Source organism: Sabethes cyaneus, chromosome 3, assembly GCF_943734655.1.
Source record: "Sabethes cyaneus chromosome 3, idSabCyanKW18_F2, whole genome shotgun sequence".
Taxonomy (NCBI): domain Eukaryota; kingdom Metazoa; phylum Arthropoda; class Insecta; order Diptera; family Culicidae; genus Sabethes; species Sabethes cyaneus.
The window spans coordinates 215,364,803-215,386,174 of NC_071355.1; the positions used below are offsets into that span (position 1 = coordinate 215,364,803).

The 21,372-nt window shown below is 39.6% G+C and overlaps 1 protein-coding gene across 1 annotated transcript in view; it reads right to left on the reverse strand.

The window, feature by feature from the left end:
- Positions 1-21,372, reverse strand: part of LOC128741694 (protein vestigial) — an 82,191-nt gene that overhangs the window by 44,203 nt on the left and 16,616 nt on the right. The window contains exons 2-3 of the mRNA XM_053837661.1: positions 2,786-3,041; positions 1,305-1,565 (exon numbers count right to left, since the gene is read on the reverse strand). Of these exons, the coding sequence (XP_053693636.1) occupies positions 1,305-1,565; positions 2,786-3,041 (517 nt within the window). The remainder of the gene's footprint in view (positions 1-1,304; positions 1,566-2,785; positions 3,042-21,372) is intronic.

Below are 21,372 nucleotides of genomic sequence, written 5' to 3' on the forward strand. Positions count from 1 at the left end.
CGAGTATTCCTAAAAAGGAATTTTTCGGAAGGAGCACTTTGAAGTTAATTTTAAACGCGGATTGTCATGTTGGCGCCTGGTTCAAAAGTTAAGCAACATACTTTGAAATTTCTAAATAGTATGCTGCTGTTTTTTTTTGTGATTTTCATTAATTAAATCTATCTCAATTAAATTAATACGAAAAATGTTTTCTGCTACCGTGAAACATTGTTCTTCTTCATACTAACGTAAACAGACGGGTTCCTTCCAACCCGGTCATGCGTTTCGGAGGCGTACATATATTTTAGCTGATTTGACATCTTTATAGTTTGGTTTTATTTTTAAAATCCTATTTATACCTCAACAAGGTGCTACCGAACATCTCTCCGCAGTATGAATATGTATTAGCGGTAAAGATTCCAGCCGACGACGCACGGGGGAAACAGGGAAACATAGTAAAAACATAAAAAAGGTCGCCTCGGTCGTAAGGCCGAAAGGGCTATTACACTTCGGCGGGGCTCATAAATTGATCGCTGAGCGATTACTCACTTTTCTCCCACCGTAATTGATCGTCCTGTTTATCCGATCCGGCTGAACCCGTTGAGCAGTCTTTCCCGCCGTACACGGGTGAAGTCAATTATGTTTATCGATTTTCATGGATTCTTTGTTTGGTTTTGTGTTCTCGTTCGTACAGTCAAAAACAGAGTGCCGAAACGGTATCTTTCCGTGTTTGTTGACAGAATTTTGAAGCGAACCCCAAGAAAGGCTAACCAGCGATGATCCCGATGAGATACAAGTTTTGGAAACTTTATTATTGTTAATATTTATGATGTCGACACAGCCGCCACGGGGAATGATTTATTAGGATACAAATTAGTTGCACGGAAATTGTGCCCGGCAGTCACTGAAAGGTGAAAATTTTGGGATAAAATAGAATACTGCCAAAGTTGAAGAGTAAATTTGCAAACTTCCGCTGCATTATGTTTCTTAATAATCATAGCATAAAAGTTTTTGATATGAATAAACAGATGTTCCTAATTCTGTTGCATTATTTCAGCCCTTTGAACAACAACCGAAACCACTAGGGGTATTTCCTTTTTCTGTGATTTATTTTTATGTCTTTCGGGTTAAGAAGGCATAAAAGCTAATTACCACGGTTAAACACAATATTGTCACTCGCCTTTCAAGCACCGAGGGGAGTCAACTTTTGTAACGACCGGGGGGCGGACCAACACGCACTCTTGCTCGTACCATCATTAATGACACTTCCCGAAGTGGAATACATATTCAATTTTATTGACACGTTCTGTTTATTTCCCACTTACCTTTGTTATTTTTATCGCTAAAATTTAATGCTCTAGAGAAGTGTTCGTCCACCACACTGGCCGCATCGCCAGAATAATGGGTAACCACTACGCAAGTGGCGGATAAGTACTGCGCTCGGCCCCCACCGCCGGATGTTTCCCCACTGCCACCACCGCCGCCGCCTGCTCCTCCGGCAGCCCCGCTTCCATCCTGGTGCAGGTTGTTTGGCGAATCCGGTCCCGACGAGCAGGAGCTGTCGTTGTGGGCTCCCGGGATGGTACCTGATGATGAATAGAGGCAAGCAATCAGGTTGGAATTATTGCTAAAGTCCAATTAATTATCCGCTATTAATGAGCGCAGTTCGTATCACATATTTGATTGAATTAATTATGTCTGGTAACATTCAATCAGCGCTAACGGTGCAAATTGGATACTATCTTTAGATAGGAGTCTGCGATAGTCTGACAGAATCGGTTGCAAAGTTGTAATTAAATGGGAATAAGAATAGGAATAGGAAAAAGAATAAGAAAAGGAATAGGAATACGAATAGGAATAAGAATAGGAATAGGAATAGGAATAGGAATAGGAATAGGAATAGGAATAGGAATAGGAATAGGAATAGGAATAGGAATAGGAATAGGAATAGGAATAGGAATAGGAATAGGAATAGGAATAGGAATAGGAATAGGAATAAGAATAAGAATAAGAATAAGAATAAGAATAAGAATAAGAATAAGAATAAGAATAAGAATAAGAATAAGAATAAGAATAAGAATAAGAATAAGAATAAGAATAAGAATAAGAATAAGAATAATAATACAAATAGGAATAGGAATAGGAATAAGAATAAGGATAGGAATTAAAATGTTTCATATGTGAATTACGTACCGGCTTCTTATTAAAAATTAAAAACTTTAATTGACAGTTTCATTACCCATTACTAAAAATGCATATGCATAAATGCATTCATTAATTTAGCTCGTGTTTACAAGGTTACCATAATCATTTTAATGGTGTCCAATAAATTATGTTCACCGTCATATTTATCTGTGGCCAGGACAGTCCTACAGATGTTTTATCGACCCCCTTCCGGAGATAGGGGTTAATAATTTAATCATTTATGAGCTTCCGTGCGTTTGCTGCTGATACGGGATGACCGCAGAGCGCAGCGATGAAAGGGTTTTATTATTCAATTTGCTTTACGCTTTTCGGAAGCCGAATTCAAAATGCGTTAAGCAAACATAACCGCTGAACAGTGTCATGTGTGCGATAAGCAGCAGGAGCATGCTGATGTGACATCGGTTTCCACCTGTTTTCGGGTTTGTTTTCATACTCAAAGACAGTCATCGACAGTGAGGACTTCGATAAAAAAAACCTCATGATAAATAAATTGTCCTCCAAACGGTATCCATCATCGGGTTACAAATGACAATAAATAATAAAAATTGACTTTGGAAACCGTTGACTGGCTCTTGCCTTTTTTCGGGCTCAGTTAACTTACCTTCCGTATCACTTCGGGCCGTGCTGATGTCTTCCTCTTTGGTAAGGTGCCTCTGGAGTGCGCCCAGAGGAATTGTTGGTATCGTAGTGTTAGATGTAGAGGCAGAGAGTGTCGAGGTTTGGGCTGCCGCAGCCGCCACTACGTTCGAGGATATCGACGGTGGAAGTAGGGGGCTGCAGGGCGAATGAGAACCGGCGGATGTACTGGATGATGCCGCCAGCGGGACGCCCGATGACGAATAGAGGTCTTGGTTGAACTGAAATAAAAAAGGATCTCCCATCAATTGAAGACAAATGCGTATTTAAATATATTTAAATTGTACTTTGTAGTATATGATTGGAATAATAATTTGCACATTTTCAGCCAAATAGCTCAAGTTTGTCACAGAAAATGAAAACAATTTTTTAACATTTCGCTTTGTATCCTGAAAAATTTTAGTTGGCAAAAACTTGGAAATTAAATAAAATAACTTCAGTGGCAAAAACTAATTTTATCGACCTATTCGCACCTCACACGATAATCTTTGCGAAGTAAATAGTGATAGCATATTGCATGGAAATGATTCGATGTCTTTGTACAAAAACTTCCTCAAGTATTTTATGAATTGCATTCCTCAACACATGCTTGATTCAACGCTGTCGCTTGCTGCTCGTAGCACAGTGCCTCTCTGCCGCCGGCTTCTATCAGGTATGCATTTCGACGCGACAACGACGCGACGGGTCGATGGTTAACTTGACGCGCGACGGGACATTGACTGACGGTCGTCGGTTACTTGCTCGGCTAGAGATGCATGTGCTGGTCGCAGGTATGTAATACTTATTTTCCGCTCGACTAGGTAGCAGCTCCTTTTGGGTCAAATCCCCCATCGTAGGAATAGTTTTGCGCATACTTTGGATTGTTCCCGACATGGGCTTTCGGCTAGCAGTATTTCCACGAGTCACGACAGGACGCGATCAATATTTTAGGCTGGTAAAAGTTTTCAATATATCACCCTGGGTTGATACCGAGCTCACTAGTAGATGTTATCAGATAAATTATAACCGAAAATCTTAGTTTTGTTGAACCAAATAAAAAAAACTAGGAGATCACAATCTGACCATATAAAGAGTGAATCTATTGGAATTTCAGCCGCATGCTACTCGCGAGCTAGTCAGTGATCGATACCAATCAAAAGCATACTCGTATCAGTATCAATCAAAATCAATACTCGTAGCGTCCAACTGTTAACAATGTATTAATCACTGCGAGCATTTCAATGTACAATTCGAAGAATCCCAATCAGCTCCATATCGGTGGTGCGATGAACTCGGCTCGAGCGGAGCTACCGGATAGTTTTCGGATAGTTGTGTTCCGAGAGAAAAAAATGAACATTTGTGCTACCAGATGGGATACCGATCTCCGCATGTGGCCACTTGCCAGCTGTGTTCTGCGGGTTCGTACGCAAAATTGATGATGTACGAGTATTAAAGATAAAATTGATAGAAACACGGTATGAATTTTGGAAACAATTTATCTTTCGATATCCAATAGTAACAGCGTACATTAGCTGGACTAAATGAACAGGTTTTTAAACCAGTGGCAGCGGTAAAAATTACCGCCCAAACTAAAATTTTTGAATAATTTTATTGGGCAAATATTTATTTATTTAGCCATGCCTGGATTTGTGATATATATGCGATAGACATTCATTCGTACTAATATATTGTAAATGAAGGTCAATCAAAACTTGTTGAATTACATATAAATTTTATTTTGAATTTCATTTCATTCTATTACTGTAAGTTTAAAACTAAAAGATGTTCTCTTCTGGAAATAAATCTGTTTGAAAAAAAAAAGAAAAACAACTTCAAGTAAAGTAAAGCCCAGATATTACATTCCGTTTTCGAAACTTGATCTTCTGTTTTTATTTGACAGACTTCGCAGTCAGCTGTTAGAGAACAGGATTATTACGGGGTTAGTGCTACAATTAGGCTTCATTTTCGGTTTTTTGCTCAGTAGATGCTCATTTGACTACTGCGGCTCAATGAAACAGAATTCGAAGAAATGGAGTAAAGCGCAATTGTAGAGTTAAATATTATCTAGAATATTGTTGAAGAAAGTACAGTTTTACCTTTTGTATTTACGGCGTTATGGGGCTGCTCATTTCGATACCAACGGGGTAGCAGCCCCATACCGCCGTAAATACAAAAGATAAAGCTTTACTTTCTTCAACAATATTGTAGCTAATAATTAACTCTACAATTGCCCTTTACACTACTTTTTCGAGTTCCGTTTCGCTGAGGCGCTGTAGTGAAATGAGCATCTACTGAGCACAAAACCGGAAATGAAGCCAGGCTAAAATCCTCTCCCAGTTGAGATTCGAATATACGACGACTGGCTTGTTAGACCAGCGTCGTATCTAGAGGTCAACTGGGAGGCTCGATTCGGGTATTATTCACGTATTTTTTCTCTCTGTTGGGTACATTCGCCACTGCGACCAGTAATTTGATCTATTGTGGCGGGCCCCTATTTACTGTAAGCCACGTCAAGGTGTCGTATCACTATTAACATGAGTGATTTCCACTAGTTGACTAATGGAATTGTCCCAATAAGGTATTCTATAACGAATGCGAAACGAAAACTGCGTAGCACTTTATCATAGAAGGAGCAAATTCTTTGGAGAGGGTTTGATACAACCCTCAGTTGTGTGGACAAGTTCTCACAATAATCTAATCTAATCTCTAATTTCACACTAACGCAGCCAATTTTTGAAGGCATCCTGGAAAATGACGATTACTTGAATCAATCATTTTTCTTGTCAACGACCAGGCCAACTGCGCAGCATGTACCGCACAGAGAATTTCAACGAATCAAGTGGAACCAGAAAAAATACTTAATTCCATTAAACTCCTTGAAATCAAGGGGAAGGAAGTAAGCGTGGACCTCCCGTACCAAACGCTTCCAATATACATTGATTATGATTTATTTGCAGACGTTGGGAGTATCTTTGCTAATAAAGGTTAAGTAATACTCCGGATCTTCAGGGATGAACTAATGGCATTTAGACCAGAAGCCAGGCTGCAATTGGCCAAGGATATAGCGCCTTATTTCACTCTCTGAAAATAGATAAGTTTGCCAAAAATATTAGTTTAAATCATATAATACTTGAGAATAAAGTAGCGTGGTTTAATGGTTGCCTAAAACTACATTTGTGAGGTTAGGAACTGAAAACCGCACGACCCCGCACCTCCCAAGTCAATAATATATTCTCTTCTAGTATTATAATGCATTTATAACTGATAATTGTACAACAGTCAAGGATATATCCTTTTTGCAGTTTAGATAAGAATGAGCTTAGTGGAAATAGAAATGTAATTTGGGAGATAGAACCAATATGGGTGACCAATATTGGTAACCAAATTTGGCATCAAAACTAAAGGATGCACTTCAGGTGGATGCAACATATATCGTGCGGATGCAAAACGATTTCGATGCTTCACGAAGCTACGAACCAAAGGAAACAAAAAAGAACTGTATACAGGAATCCCTTGAATCAGGTGATGGGTTGTGCTGTACGCCTATTGTGATATCTCAGCTCCCCATTAACAAATAAAGTAGATTTTTGACAGTTGACTAGGTTATACCTGATACTAACAATGTACCAAAAATCAGCTTTATTACTTAATATGCAACTAAAAAATCGCCCTAGGCGTTCAGCACCACCCACCGCCTAATTCGGGAGACTGCTGTATTATTATCACCACTGCGACCAGTATGTTGATCTATTGTGATATCATTCTGGTGTTTTTTCTATATTCCGCACTTTATTTTTTTTGTAATATCGCTATTGATTTTGCGAATTGCTTATTAGCCATGCTTGAGTATGGCTTCACCTTTTGGCTTCACGTTTTATGGTTTTCAATAAAAATCTAGCAACAAGGGTGTACAGAAACCAACTAAGATTTGCCGTTGGAAAAGTGGGCACGTTGTATTCCTGACATTTCTGGAGGATTTGTCAGAAAGTGTAAATTCAGTAGTAGCACGGACCCCCATAAAACCCACCTGGTACTACCCTACGAATACGCTTGCTATTGGGGATAGACGACGTAACAAAATCTGGGAGAGCACCTTGTTGGCAGCGTTGATCAGCGTAATACCGCGGTAATTAAAACAATCTAGGCGATCACCCTTTCTGTAGATGGGATAAACCACACGTTCCATCCGCTCCTCCTCTTTTCCACCCAAATTCTTGAAATTATCCAGTGAACTGTCATTGCTAACGGTTCTTTGCTGTATTTGTAGAGTTCTGTCGGGAGTCGGTCATTTCCGGCGGCTGTGTTGTTCTTCAGATGACCGATTTCTTGCCGGATCTCTTCGAGATCGGAAGTCGACGCGCTGGTATCATTTGCAGGCACTTTTAGGTTAACTACCGTTGCTTCTCCTTCTGTTGTATCGCTGTTTAGATGCTCATCGAAAAACTGTGTCCGCCTGTCGATTACCTCGCGCTCGTTTGTGACTAAGTTTCCCTCTTCGTCCCTATACATATAAGGCTTCGGTATATATCCTTTACGAGATTGGTTCACCTTCTCATAGAACGTGCGTGTCTCATGAGTCCGGAATAGCTGTTCTAACTCCTCGCGAGTTCCGTCCTCCTTCTGGCGCTCCTCAGGATGGTGGTCAACTCATTCCACCTTCGTCCTGTATTCCGCACTTCGTTCTTTTTGCAGTATTGTTATAAAGTGAGCGAACTGCTTATTATCCGTGCTTAAATTTCCGTGTTTTACCCTTTAGGTTTCACTGTTGGTAGCTGCAGAAATGATATGGAGGGGCCTGTGAATAAACCCATGCTAAAATCACGGTACATCAAATGGAATGGATTTTACTAACATTAGCATTCACGACCATTAGCTTATCAAGGCAGACTCGATGGCTACAGGGCCCCATTTGTTTAATCGATAGAGTACACCTGAAGCATATAAAATAAAAAACGTCGAGGTTGCCGGAAAAGCTCCACATTTTGCAAGCAATCTGCATCTAGGGTAAAGAACTAGTTTTAAGCAGTCTAAGCGGGTCACTGATTGTTTTACCTTATTACAAGCGATGGGTTGACTAAGTGGGGGATATCAGCATACCAATCTTCTTGCTATCTTTGGTTCTTCAAGCTGTTACCATTGGAAGACACTATTGTTGAGCTAAACTTTTGATTTTTCGCTTTAAAAGTTGGAGCGGCGGAACTAATTTTGAACACACCGAACCCATTTTCACCCGCAAGGTACTATTTTAAGCAATCCTGAAATCTGAATTTTTTTACGTCCCGTTAAAAAATCCCTCGAACTTTTCCCCCTATTCAGTAAGTTCGCGTTCCTATCCGCGACCTACTAATCGGCATCTGATGCGTAATCGGCATAGCGAATCGGCATAGATGCGTAAAATGCCATCTGTCTAAATTGTTTATCGGGGCATACACTCACCGCACCGTTCGGCAAACGGTATTCGTCGTCTCTTTTATTCTCTGGTGTTCTTATGGGAAACTGCGAGTTTGACGTCACACTCGCTGTTCATAAGGATGGTGGGAGAACAAAAGAGGTAAACATATAGCAGTACAAACGATCCGACTGAACAGTGTTGTCAAAGCAAATAACATTGAAACACATCGTTGCTTTATTAAATCACTGAGAAAATCTTCGAAAATTATTGAAAAAGCTGTCTTTTGTGTTGTTTTTATTAAAGAAAAATTAATTATGAACATACATTTCTCTTGAAAGTATTGAACCACGTTTTCGTCATAGGAGGTTTCAGTTAATTTCAAACTTAAAATTCTTATTTCCAGAACCGAAACAGTGTCTTGGCAACACGATAGTTCATCAGTTGTGCTGCAGCTGCTGCTAGTGGGGAACAGGTTCCGTCAATTCAGAATTTGTTTTCAGTTTTGTTAGAAAATAATAAAACTTTTGGCTAGTGACAAAGCCTTAGATAATAGAAAAAAAAGAGACTGAATAATATGGTATGTGACAATTGAGTGCTTGACTTTCAGAGTGGTTGTAATCAGTGCTGAAAATTTGATGAATTCGTTAGTAGCGAGGTGGCGATTGCTGAAGAGCAGCTGAAAAATGTACGTTTTTGGACAACAATTTTTAATTCATCATATTTCTTGTCGGAAACCCAGTAAATTGTGTTTGTGTGAATCAAATGTATGGATAAGTGATTTGTGAAGATGATCCTATCAAAAGATTTTGAAAATATGAATAAAAAAGTGCATTTTCGGATCATTTATGTTCAACTGATTAAAATAGGTAACACTGCTTAACTCGTTCCTTACCCTATAGACTGAAAAGTAATTGAACAGTTTGCGCGTTTTTGGAGTACCATGAGTTTGGTTACTTTTTTACGCCAATTAAACAAGCTGCCACTATTCAAACGTGACTAAACAGTGGCACAACGATAATTGCGTTATTATGGTTCCGAGGAAATATAATATGGCCAACATCACGAAGTTACGGCCAACTGATGAATAAAGGGTGTCCCACATCAAATTGCACCACGGAAGAAACGCTGTAGAAAATTACCTAATTGTCCGATCCTTTTCAAACTTTCAGACAACAAAAGATAACCCATTAATAAGCTTTTGGCATATTTGTTTCATTCAGCTTCAGTACCATAACCGTATGCTCGCACCTTACGCTTAATTCCACTCAAAAAGTTTTGTATAACCTAGCTGCAGCTTCATCTGTACGGAAATGCACTTTTTCTTCATGTCTTCTTCAGACTTCACCTAGTATAGTATTTTTCGATATAAATTAAATTATGATTGTATATAAGCACCATTGGTATTGTATTAAATTTGTTAAAAAGGTATTTTTTATATCTTAATTTTCGTAGTTACTGACTTTACAAGAAAATTTTCGAATATCCAGGTTAGTCTCATATGACTGATGCTTACATACTTACATCATCCATCTAGCTCCGCCCATCTACTAACAGCAATTCCTTTCCCGAAATACTTGTGAAGATGCAGAAGATTCCCTGGTCTTTAGTAGCAACAAGTATTGGACTAACATTCCTTTCCATCCCACCAGGACCCGCATTCGGACGTGGCCGGCGTCGGTATTGATCAGCATGCTGGGACCTGATAAGGTTGCACAATGAAAAATAGCGTGCTGTCTCAAGTATGCTTTTTCCAGCCATCATTTTGCAATTTTCATCAGTCCTGGTCAATAACGGAGTAGCAGCACACGGGCGGTATCCTATGCTTATGCTTATGTCTTCCTCAGACTTTACCTCCTTGGAATGCTTCCGTAGTGCCTGCTTCATAATAGCCTAGTATTTTTCGATGGGCCTTAGTTCCGGTGCGTTGGAGGCGTCCATGCCCTTGGGTACGAAAGTGACTCCGCTGGCTTCGTACCACTCCAATGCATCCTTTAAATATTGGCACGAAGGTAGATCCGGTCAGAAGATCGTAGGGCCCTCGAGTTGGTTCAAAAGAGGCAGCAGACGCTTTTGTAGACACTTCTTGAGGTATATCTGCCCGTTTACAGTCCCGGTAGTTACGAACGGCACACTCCGTTTGTCACAGATTTATTTCTTGACCAAATCATGTATTTCTTGGCAAACTTTGAAAGTTTCTGCATCCAACTTCCTCTGGATCATCAAACTTGTGCTGGGCGGTGAAGTACAGTGGCCCCTGAAGCTGCCGGAAGTTCGCCTTGACGTAAGTTTCATCATTCATGATGAGAGAGTTGAGGGTTTTCCAGGTGCTTGCGCAAAATAAATTCGCGACGTTGCTTTTGCTGCTTTTCCAATGTTCGAAAAACTGACCGCGATAAAAAAGAGTGTAAACAATACACTCTAGACTACTTCTACTCAAATTTTCAATAGAAAATACCTAATGAGTAATTTTCTACAGTGTTTCTTCCGTGGTGTAATTTTTTTCTTGTGTAACCCAGGGGTGTGAAATTGTCAAAATTTTGCGGACTAAACATCCATGAACGGCGACAACTTGGAACCAGCCAGTATACCGAAAATAACAGCTAATATTAGTTAACTTATAGCTTAAAGGCTGTGTTCAACTGCTTTCTAATTAGCTTCTGTACCGTGAACCCCCGCTGGAATGACCTTCTTCAATCTGAACATTTTTAATCTGAACCCCGTTGGTATGAATGCGTTCACATTAAAAACTGATCAAGCGTCATACTCAGTTGACGGTTAAGTGGACCGGGCAAATTGAAAAAAAAGCAAAAAATCTTAATACATTTCCTCTTGCTCAGTAACTTCGACAATATAGCTCATATACAACTTATCTCTCTCCAGCACTCTAAATAAGCCATTTTAGTTGAAACTGTCGAACCAATTTCCTCTTCTACAATCTGGATGTTAAGAATTCGCGCATATTCGACATGTTTTCAAAACGTTTGTTTTTGTCAAATCAAAACATCAAGTTCATAGGGTGCGCACCTTACACGTATGTAAACATGAATAGAGTTACCAAATATTCAGATTAAAAATGAATTCGCCTGATCTGAACGAGGTGTTTTTCATATTAGCGAGGATTGAGTGTAGTCTTAAAACGAATAAACCTTTAAGTAGGCACCAGAACCAAAAGTACCAAAACCAATGAGTGGGACATGGACAATGTATGTGGTTTGACAGCCACACCACCCCGCTGGTAGAACCTTTAAGCGCAGACAAACAGGCATAACTCTTCGAAGAAAAACCAACAAAAATTATTGTACATACATTCTCCCTGAATCCATCTATGAACGAAATTCCGTAATATTAACTTATAACAGGATTAGCCCTCGTACAAGCAAGTTTTTTATGGGTAATTCCCATCCTTTCGTTAAAAAGCGCTACTTTAACGAATATGGAGTCATTTCCAACCGACAATAAATTTGAAATGAGTGTTAAAGCATGCGAAGAATGGGGGAGAGAGTGTTATGTCTGTCTGTCTGTGAAGTGGGATATGTCTTCTAAACCGATCCCCCGGCACATCGCTATTTTTCTGTTAGTGAATCTAACATCTGGGGGGCTCTAGGCGAAAACGGCGATTTTTTTATGAAATCCAATATGGCGACCAAATCCAAGATGACCATAAAGAAATTTTACTCCATTTGAAAGTCTTGTTCTTCTCCTTTACTGAACCATGCCATTTATTAGTTGTTTCGTTGCAAATTTAGGAGATATCACATGAAATGGATCTCAAGGTTTGCTAAAAATTCAACTTATTTTAAAATTGTCGGGCCCCTTAGCGAACGTGGGCTCCACTGTTTCGAGGTAATAACAGTGTAATTCTAATTTTTTAACCACTTTCAACTAATTATGTACAAAAGTTCAATACAATATTTGAAGACCTCGTGTCAGTATTGATGTTTGCCAACTCGGTGCGAGTGATGGTAAAGCTAAACTGGGATGCACTTGTGACCAATTTTTCCCGACTGGTGTGGCTACACTCTTTACGCTGCTTATCACTGTATCAAAAAGTTACACTACTCAATACTTTCCTGTCCTCCAAGATGTGGTATATAGCAGCAAACTTACAACCAACGGCAGCACACGTTGCAAAACTAACTGCTACCATGAGGACTTATCTTTTCCGAGGTGCTTGCGCGACTGTTCCGATGCATCAGTTAGCTCGCAACAGAGAAGATGGAGGCCTTAAACTGCATATCCCGGCGATGAAGTGCAAAGCGCTACTTATAAATCGCCATCTACGTGAGATTGGATCTCTTCCCTACTATAGTTCTTACATTGCCCAAGAAAATCCCACTCGCCTGAACTTAATCAGCGACCTTCCCTGTCTCAAGCAAATCCTAAATAATTATTCAAACCTTCCCTTTCAAATCCGCCAAAACCCTACCGCTGTTCTTATCCATCGCTTCTTCCTGGAAACCACCGATAGACCAAAAGTGGAAATAGCAAACCCAGGAACCTACTGGCCCCGAATATGGAGAAATATAGCTTCTCGGAAGCTTACGCCTTCGCAACGCAGTGCACTCTACATGTGGGTGAACCAAAAAGTCCCACATCGACGGCTAATGAATATTATGGGACGCACAGATGGAGACCAATGCACTCACTGTGAGAGCACGGCCATTGAAACCATTCAGCACAAATACTTCCTCTGCCCAAGAGTACGGAATGCGTTTATTACACTCAAACGAAAACTAAGCTCACTAACTGGTGGTCAATGTTCCTTCAATTGTGAGGATCTGCTGCGGCCAACACTGGATGGAATATCAGTATCTACAAGAACAAAGATTTTCAAGATTTTGATTGTTTATATAGCCTTCATTGATAACTGCAATGATAGAATAGATATAGGAGAATTGAAGTTTAACTTTGAAATTGCCATATAAAACCTTTGTGTAAATATTTTATTTATAAAACAACTTGCAAATAAAAATTTTGATAAAAAAAAAAAAAAAAAAAAAAAAAAAAAAAAAAGTATTGGCTCCGTTTCAACGAGAATTACTCATAAAATATTTCAAATCATCTATTTAAAAAACGTTAACAAAATTATGATTAATATAAAAACCACGCGCCTCCATTAAAACCTGCTTGAAGCTTTCTTTCCAAAATTGACTTGAGTTGTTTCTACTTTTTTTTAACTGAATTGATATTCATGTGAAATTTTGTTCCATATTTCGCCAAAATAAGGTATAATTTTGTGTAAAATTGTAAGAACTTTTTTTTCGATTTTTCTGATGCTCATATCAGAAAATTAGAACTTATAATTCACTTTAAAAATAAAATCTAAATAAAAAGTTTTTTTTATTTTTACTTATGACGAAGTTAGCTAAGAATCAATTGCCGGTAGCATAACTGCCGGAGAGAACATTTCCGTCCAGTTTTGCCTCATTTCTAATTCCTTGCGCTCGATGGCTACGATGGTAGAACTGCATTTGGTTTAATGTGATTCTCATAAATTAAAATTGTTTATCAAATATACCGCTCTGCAGTGCAGTGCATTTCACAGAAGGAAACCAATCCTAGTCCGATACCTTATATGATTTATGGCTCACAATTAAACCCGGCAATTGTTTGTTTTTCCACCTGTGCATTAACTGCAAATGGTAGTCACCTGCGGAGCTGTTTTCATAGCAGCCAGACACAAGCAAAAAAGACACGAAAACCCACACTAACAGTAATCATCACATCATGTCGCAGCTTTATAATTTTTATTAATTTAATAAGCTGCTGACAATTTGTTTTAGAGCCTGCAAACACCGAGCAGACCCGTTGGTGCAAGAAAAGCCCCCATGTGGCGTTGAATACTGTATCCCGCCAGCGAGCCAAGTCTGATTTTCCAACGTGGACATTGGATCACGTCTAACGTGCTGCAACTGCTGCAATGCTGGTAATACGGTTCCGAGAAGTGTTTTCTGAATGGATTTGTACGCACTGCGGCGCAGAAACCGGGAGTGAACGCTACGTGTATCGTATTTTGCTGGAACACTGGAGACACTTCCTCTGAGAGTGCGTGCGATTTCGATGGAAAAGTAACGAACCTGTTCCTTAACTTTTTTATCCCTTTGATTACCGCGCGTCGAGACATCACATGGACAACCTTCATCGCGTGCATTGTGCATCATTCAGTGGCTGCAATCAGAATCACCGACGTTGACTTTGGTCACCAGAGTTCAGAGTGGGTAATGCACCGCATGCAGGTGGGTTTACGTACGTACGTAAGACCAGTTTTAATGCTAATAAATTACGAGGAATTAATCCTCAATGAACGGCCAACATGTGCGCGCGTTCGGGGACGATCGTGAAAAAGATTTCAAACGTTGACGTATCAATAGATGGCGGAACTTGAATGTGGGCCATCATCATTGAAGCGATTATTCCGGTAGCGTGCACAGAGATGTTATCGCTTACGGTGTAGTTATTTCTCATTAGAAATTTTGATTACTTTGGCTGCTACAGTTGCCCGGTGGATGGATTGATTGGTGATCGACGCATTAATAATCACTTAATCTATGTGCACCGCAAATGAAGCCCTATACTGTGTCAGCTGTTTCGATAGTAAAGTCGAGACTAACAGCTGTCAAGTTTTAACTGCCGTCTCGAATGTGCTCATGTGACAGTCTGTTTGTGATTTGAGATATAGATCTAGCGGAAGATGTGTAAATACTTTACACATAATAATATTAATTTAAAAACAGAATTAATGAAAAGAAATGTTGAACACATTAGCGGGTTATTAGAAGTTTAACTTCGCAAATGCTGTATTTATGTTTTATTTAGAGTCAAACAATTGAAACTTTCACATTTCAGAATTTCCAAAACTGCAACAGCTAGGAATTTTTTCAAACGTTATAATAAAGTGTTCACAAACTGTCCGTTGGGCCTGAGAATGGATCCATAAATTTAACGTTTGAGCCTCGTTACCACCTGGCGCACCTGGAATTTTGTTCCATTCATATCCAATCTATTGACAACTGACAATCCCCACCACTGCAGCAGTGTGGCTGGTTTCCCGCGATGACCGCCGTACCATATGAAGAACCCCGACGGTTGTAGCGACCAATTCATGTGCGGACTCTTCGGACCAGCAACAGCAGCGGCAGCAGAAAGCTCTTTCGCACGCCCTCGTCCGGCAAGTGTCGAAAGGCGCAAAATTAATGACCGGGAATAAAATAAACTAATAATCGGCTGATGATTTATCTTAAACGCGCGCGCGGTTATTTATAAAGGAATTCCAATTGTCTTAACGCCCAATTATCCAGTATGTGCGGTGTTGGTACCAAAAGGACAGACGCTCGGGGCAGCGGCGGAAAGCTTAAGTATCCCGCTTAACACGCTCGACAGTTCTTTCGCGCTGTAATCCAGTTCGGATCGGCAGGCCGGCTGGTAGAATCGCCGCAAAAGATGAGAGAGAGAAAAAAAACCGGAAAGTCATTGCCGCCGAAGTCTGCATTGGAGGCATCCTGGCATACCGTCGGTCGACCGGTCGGTGGTTGGTCACTGTTGGTTTCGGGAATGGTACAACTACAAAGTTTGAGAAAATCTCGATAAAGACAGAATTTTACGGAATGGCGGCTCAATACAGTTTTGTCGGTCGAGGCCGGTCGGATTTGCTGTGGCAATGTGAAACTTTAGCGGGAGCCAAATGCGAGGCAAGCACGTGAAAACGGAGAAGGAAAATTACACTATCGTACTTCGATCCTTATTTTGCTCGCTACTACAGGTTACTACTACCCGTGGTAGAGTCGATAAATTTCTTTTGTCGTAGCTGTGTGTGCGCATTCGAGCGAAGTTGTCAACCAAGACCAAATCGAGATTTCTCAGGCAATTCATGGTAGGATTAGATACCTTTCGGGTGTGGAGGGTGCATTTATACTGAGTTATATTGATTATAATGTATCGCCAATTATGTTGGCAGTTGAGATGCAAAATAATTTGCGAAACAGTGTCTTGAGAATATTATGAGACTTTATTTTAATATCTACCAAAATAAAAAACCGGCTCATAAAGTATGAGCAGTATATATTTTTCTGCATCGATACTCCTCAAACATATGGTGTTATCTAATGGCATTAACAGAATAGTATCATAAATTATTCGCAGCTTTTTTTCTTTATTGCTCCATCGTGGAAGATTGTACGCGGCTGTTTTCTATTACACTTCTCCATCTCCTCTACGGTACGGTGATGGTTATGGCCTGGTGAGCTTCTGAATTACACGAATAAGTGAGTCGTGTTCAAGTGCTTAGTAGTATCAGCGGTGGTGGTGCTACACTCCTTTCGAAGGGGGGAAAGGGAAGGTAGGCTTTCGATATCGCAACGGGTGGTCGGAAAAACACGTTGACCGTGCCACGGGGCAGCCACTACCACTTAGAAGGTGCGTCGAAAATGGAACAATTTAAGTATGGGTAGTCCCGCTGCGGTTTTACCGACGCACGACGCGTACCAAACGTATTTATGCATACAGCACTACTGGTTAGTGAACGTATGAAATTCACTGGATCACATGTTCCGTTACCGTAAAGCTGGGTAATTTTATTTTAGCTGCATTATACGGTGGTAACCATCCTGTTTGCTTCGAGGTACGATGCTGGTCTAACAAGCCAGTCGTCGTATGTTTATATCTCGGCAAGAGGGTGCTTTCTTGATAGAGTCAGTAGGACCATTGCACTAGCCCTAAAATTGCCCTGTACTCTAGCAGCCGGCTGCGAAGTCTTTTTTTACGAGTAGGGAAATCTGCTAAGCACCTGAGAAGCTACGGCTACGAAGTTTGTCGACCAAAAGGGTTAAGTCTTAGATTGCGTTTAAACCTAAAACTTTGCTTTTTTGCTACAAACTAAACACTGTCAAGTGCTTGCATATCCGACCACCCAAGTAACAATCCAAAAGCCAATTGGTCTTATTCATTTCTTATAGTAGTTTTATCAAAGCATTGCTAAGTGTATCAGATTTTATAATGTTTTTCCCCAAGTGAATTTTATCTTATTTGATTAATATTTCTGAAGTATGACTGAAAGAGACTTGAAGAAACACGCATAAAACTGTATTATCAATAAGTGTAATTCACCTTATAAGCAATTTTAAGGGATACTTGATTTATGCTTAAAAACGACGCTCCTTAAAGTTTAGCAATAGATTTGACAAAAATTTATGACATTCTTCTGCAAGATTGGTTTATCTCAACAATACTGCCATAAAACTCTCTTAAAACCGTGTATTCTTGAAAGAGAAATCATACTCTTAAGAAAGAACATTGTAGCGTAAACAACTGATCTGTCAAAACGGATGGCTGAACCAGGAGAAAATTGAAGAAATATGGATCTTTCAAACGGAAATTAAGCAAAAATCGGCCCAATATTTTGAAAACTCTTTCATATAAACAATCAGCGGAGTCACAAAATGAATGACGAGGGCAGCAGAGCTGGGGAATGACGGTGCCGGTGATGATTTATCAGTGGTAGATTTGTACGTAATTAGATAAATTTGGTTCGATTGTGTTTTGCCGGAGACGGTGCGGGTTTCCTTTAGAGTTGTGACCTCTATATCACTAGTTAGTATCTTTGTTTGGAAAATGATTGAAGGGATCGAAGCAATTAAAGCGTATTTTGTAAAAGCGATCGTTATCATCAAAGTGTATAAAAAATTCTGTAGAATAAATTTTCCGCATGGTACTGTCGTGCAGTCCTCTTTTAATTTTGAAAATCAATTTATATTGACAATCAACATGTCTGCTATACTTTGAAATTATCGCGCTAAGGGGAAGTATATGAATCTCCAGCACATCAGCACATCGACACGTCGTTGACGTTTTCTTTGTTTATACTAGAATGGTTGCGAAAAGCTTGGTTCCCTTAAGTAATTTTAACAATTCTTAGGCAAGCGCAGCTTGTCTTCTTCAAGAATGCAATAAGTATAGATGAACTTTTTGCCCTCTTGGAAAAGTTTTCTTTGTCTTGTGCAAGAAATGTTAGTCTAAGAATCGCTTTCTGGTTGATTTAGATAAAACCATTGAAAAAATGGCGAACAGGACTGTTTTGACTGCTTTTGAAATTGTAGCCAATTGCATATGGGCGTTTATAAATATAGTGTTTTGCAATACCATAAGTGATCTTATCTTTTTAAATAAATGTTTGAACATATAAAAGGCTTTTCGCCGCAATTTGTTAAAAATTTGGTAGCTATCAACTTTTTGATGAAACTATTGAATTTTTTTTATTAATTATATTTTTCAATAATCTAGCAAAAATAAGCGCCGCGTTAAAATTTTATAACTTTCATGTCACAAAACATCGACAAACTGAGCGTGGCATGAATTTTTTTTTATTTATGAATAACAAAGCAGCTGCTTTTGTTACCATTTTTATTTTCAATTTTCATTTATATCCATTTTGGAAAAGTAATATCTGTGAATGCTTTTTTTTCTTATAGCTATCAGTCAATTAAAAACTTTAATGCTGCAAAAAGTGTATGTTGTCTTGCAAGCGTTCTTTGAGAAGACAACCATAAAATCAGCAACACTTGTGGCGGTTTTCTTTTAGTTTCAAGCGACTCTTGAAAGTCACTATAAATAGGTATCGATAAAAATTACAAGTTTTAAAAGGACCTTTGGAATTATTCTTGAGAACCTTCTTTAGTGTGGGCCTCCCTAGTTTTATAAGGGTTTTATGACTGTTTTATCGCAATTTTGTAGAATTATAAGATTTATGATCGGTTTTAAGAAGAAAATGCTGGAAACCTCTTCAAGTGCATCTTAAAATGAACTTTGTTACTTGGGCATCGCCGCTATCGGGGTTTTGTTTGTAAACAAGTACCTGGTAAACAGATGTGTAAAGGTACATTGGCACAAGGGATTGAGGATTACAAGGAAAAACACACCCCATACTAACACACCTAAGATTTCTGCTTTTACAATCCAAAGGATTCTTGATTTATAATGAAGGCGATTCCTTTGCCGAATGTACCTATGTACCCCGAGGATTCAACTGTTGGATTCTCATATAAGAATCCTGGTGGTATAAGCAAGGCCTTCTGTCCATATCTTTTGCAGAATTATTGCTCACAATTCCTATGCGAGGAAACCCGCAGTTTCCGTTCAAATCTTTTTGTTTCGTCCCAGATGACTGCCCGTAAAGTATAATCCAAGCGTCGGAGTGCAACCCTTGATCGTCAATCGTGGTTGCTGACCGCTGTGCTGTGCGGCGAAACCTTCTCCGGTAAGGCAACAAGTGTTACCGAGCAAGCAGATAACCCAATCGAAGCCTCAAACAATAAACAGTGGCCAAAATCCGGATTATCTCAACTATACGACCAGGTACTGACGAAACGCAAGGGATGTAACTTGCTCGACGATGAAACGTATGCGTAAGCCAATTTATTTCACAGTATTCCACAAGTAAAAAATTATGATTTTGTCATAAACATTTAGCACCAGCCAGTATGCAAATTTCAAAAAATAAATACACCCTATCTAATTAAAAGACTATCATATTCCATGATCAGTGCTTAGAAATCTCATATTCAATTTGTGCAAACACTTGCGTTCGTGTTCGTGTTGTTCTCTACATTCATCCATTCTCGATAATAGTGAATGAAATCAAATGTGAATCATTTCGACAACGGCAAACTAAATCACAATAAACGTAAACATTGCTCCGAAATTTAATCAATTTTCGTCAGCCAGGCTTTGGTTCATTTTAAAAAGCTTTTTAAAAACTAAACTTTGAGATTTAAAATATCAGACAAGAGCAAGAAAATTGACAAACACGTTAGTCGAGCAATCATTCAGCACTACAATGAATGAATTGTTTTGAAGAATAGAAAACTGAGAAAGATAAACACTGTCAGCCGCTCAGTAGTCATGTCCATGGGCTGACAGATAAAAGAATACCATTAGGGGTAAAAATGTATGCGCTGAATGCATTTTATATTCTCCTTCATGCAGGGCTGTCAATTTTTTGGAGTACTATCCATTATACATCACAAAAACAGTATTGACTACGCATATTTTTCACATAAATTGCCAAGAACTTTAAAACACAAAAGAGGGGTAGAATGTACCAATAAATTGCACAGCGCAGAGTGGTCCGAAATCAAAAAAGCTGACAAAAATTTCAAAACGGCCTCCTAGAGGCTAGGTGTCTTCTATAAATTGGATTTAAATACTCATTTGATTGTCTTAGCAATTTGGTTAAGGTGAAATTAGTCGTCATTGATTCTGCAAAATTTAAAAGCAGTTTTTTTGTTTGAAACAAAAATTTTGTTCGTGAATATACATTCGCTGTGTTCAGATTGGCAAGGAGCTTTTGGGCCCAAAAACTGCTTCCGAAATTGGACTCTCCGACGAAAAGTTAATGACTGCTAGTTTTCCGTAAACAATTTGAGTTTTGCTAAATCGGGCTGATCGGGCCGTTAAGCGTATGAAATGGGGATGGCAACTAATAAAAAGCGCCCAACATAGCTCTAGCCAAGGATGGTTCGATCACTTTGACTCAATTTTTATTCATTCTGTTACCGTTCGTCGGTAACTTTATTTTGTGTGGCAATGTAGGGCCCTAATTATGTACAGATAACTTAATATCGGATTGGATTGGGTGGTCAATACGACACGTTTGGCATTTCGACATGCAGAGGGCGCGGCGGCGAACCATTCCACTGAACTGTTGAATTGAGCCAGGAAGTCGGCTGTGTGGAGAGTTTTACCGAAAAGCCGATCTCGAGCTGGCGAAACGAGGCGCAGCTCGGGAGTGCTGATCGAGTCGCAATAGCGAACAGATCGTTTGACATCTAGTGAAACGAGCAGTTAGTCACACGAGCTGGTATAGTTGTCCTACGGCGAATCGAAAGCCAGCCAGTCGACGGAATGAAAAGTGTGATCCTCCATTGTGAATCACGTAGTCAGCACGAGGTCCCGGAAAACGTCATTCCGTCATCATCATCATTTATCGATGTTGCCCCGGCATTCACCAGTAATTCGGCAGCTTGGTCCTGTTCGGATGCCTAGTGTGATCTTTCATTTGCGAATCTCCAGTCTGCACGCATATACCCATAATTCAGCGAGTTGTCATCGTACGCCATCCGGTTTACGACCGGTTGGAGATCATCCTGCAGCATACCGTATCCAATTTCCACAGACGCCCTCAGGCCGCC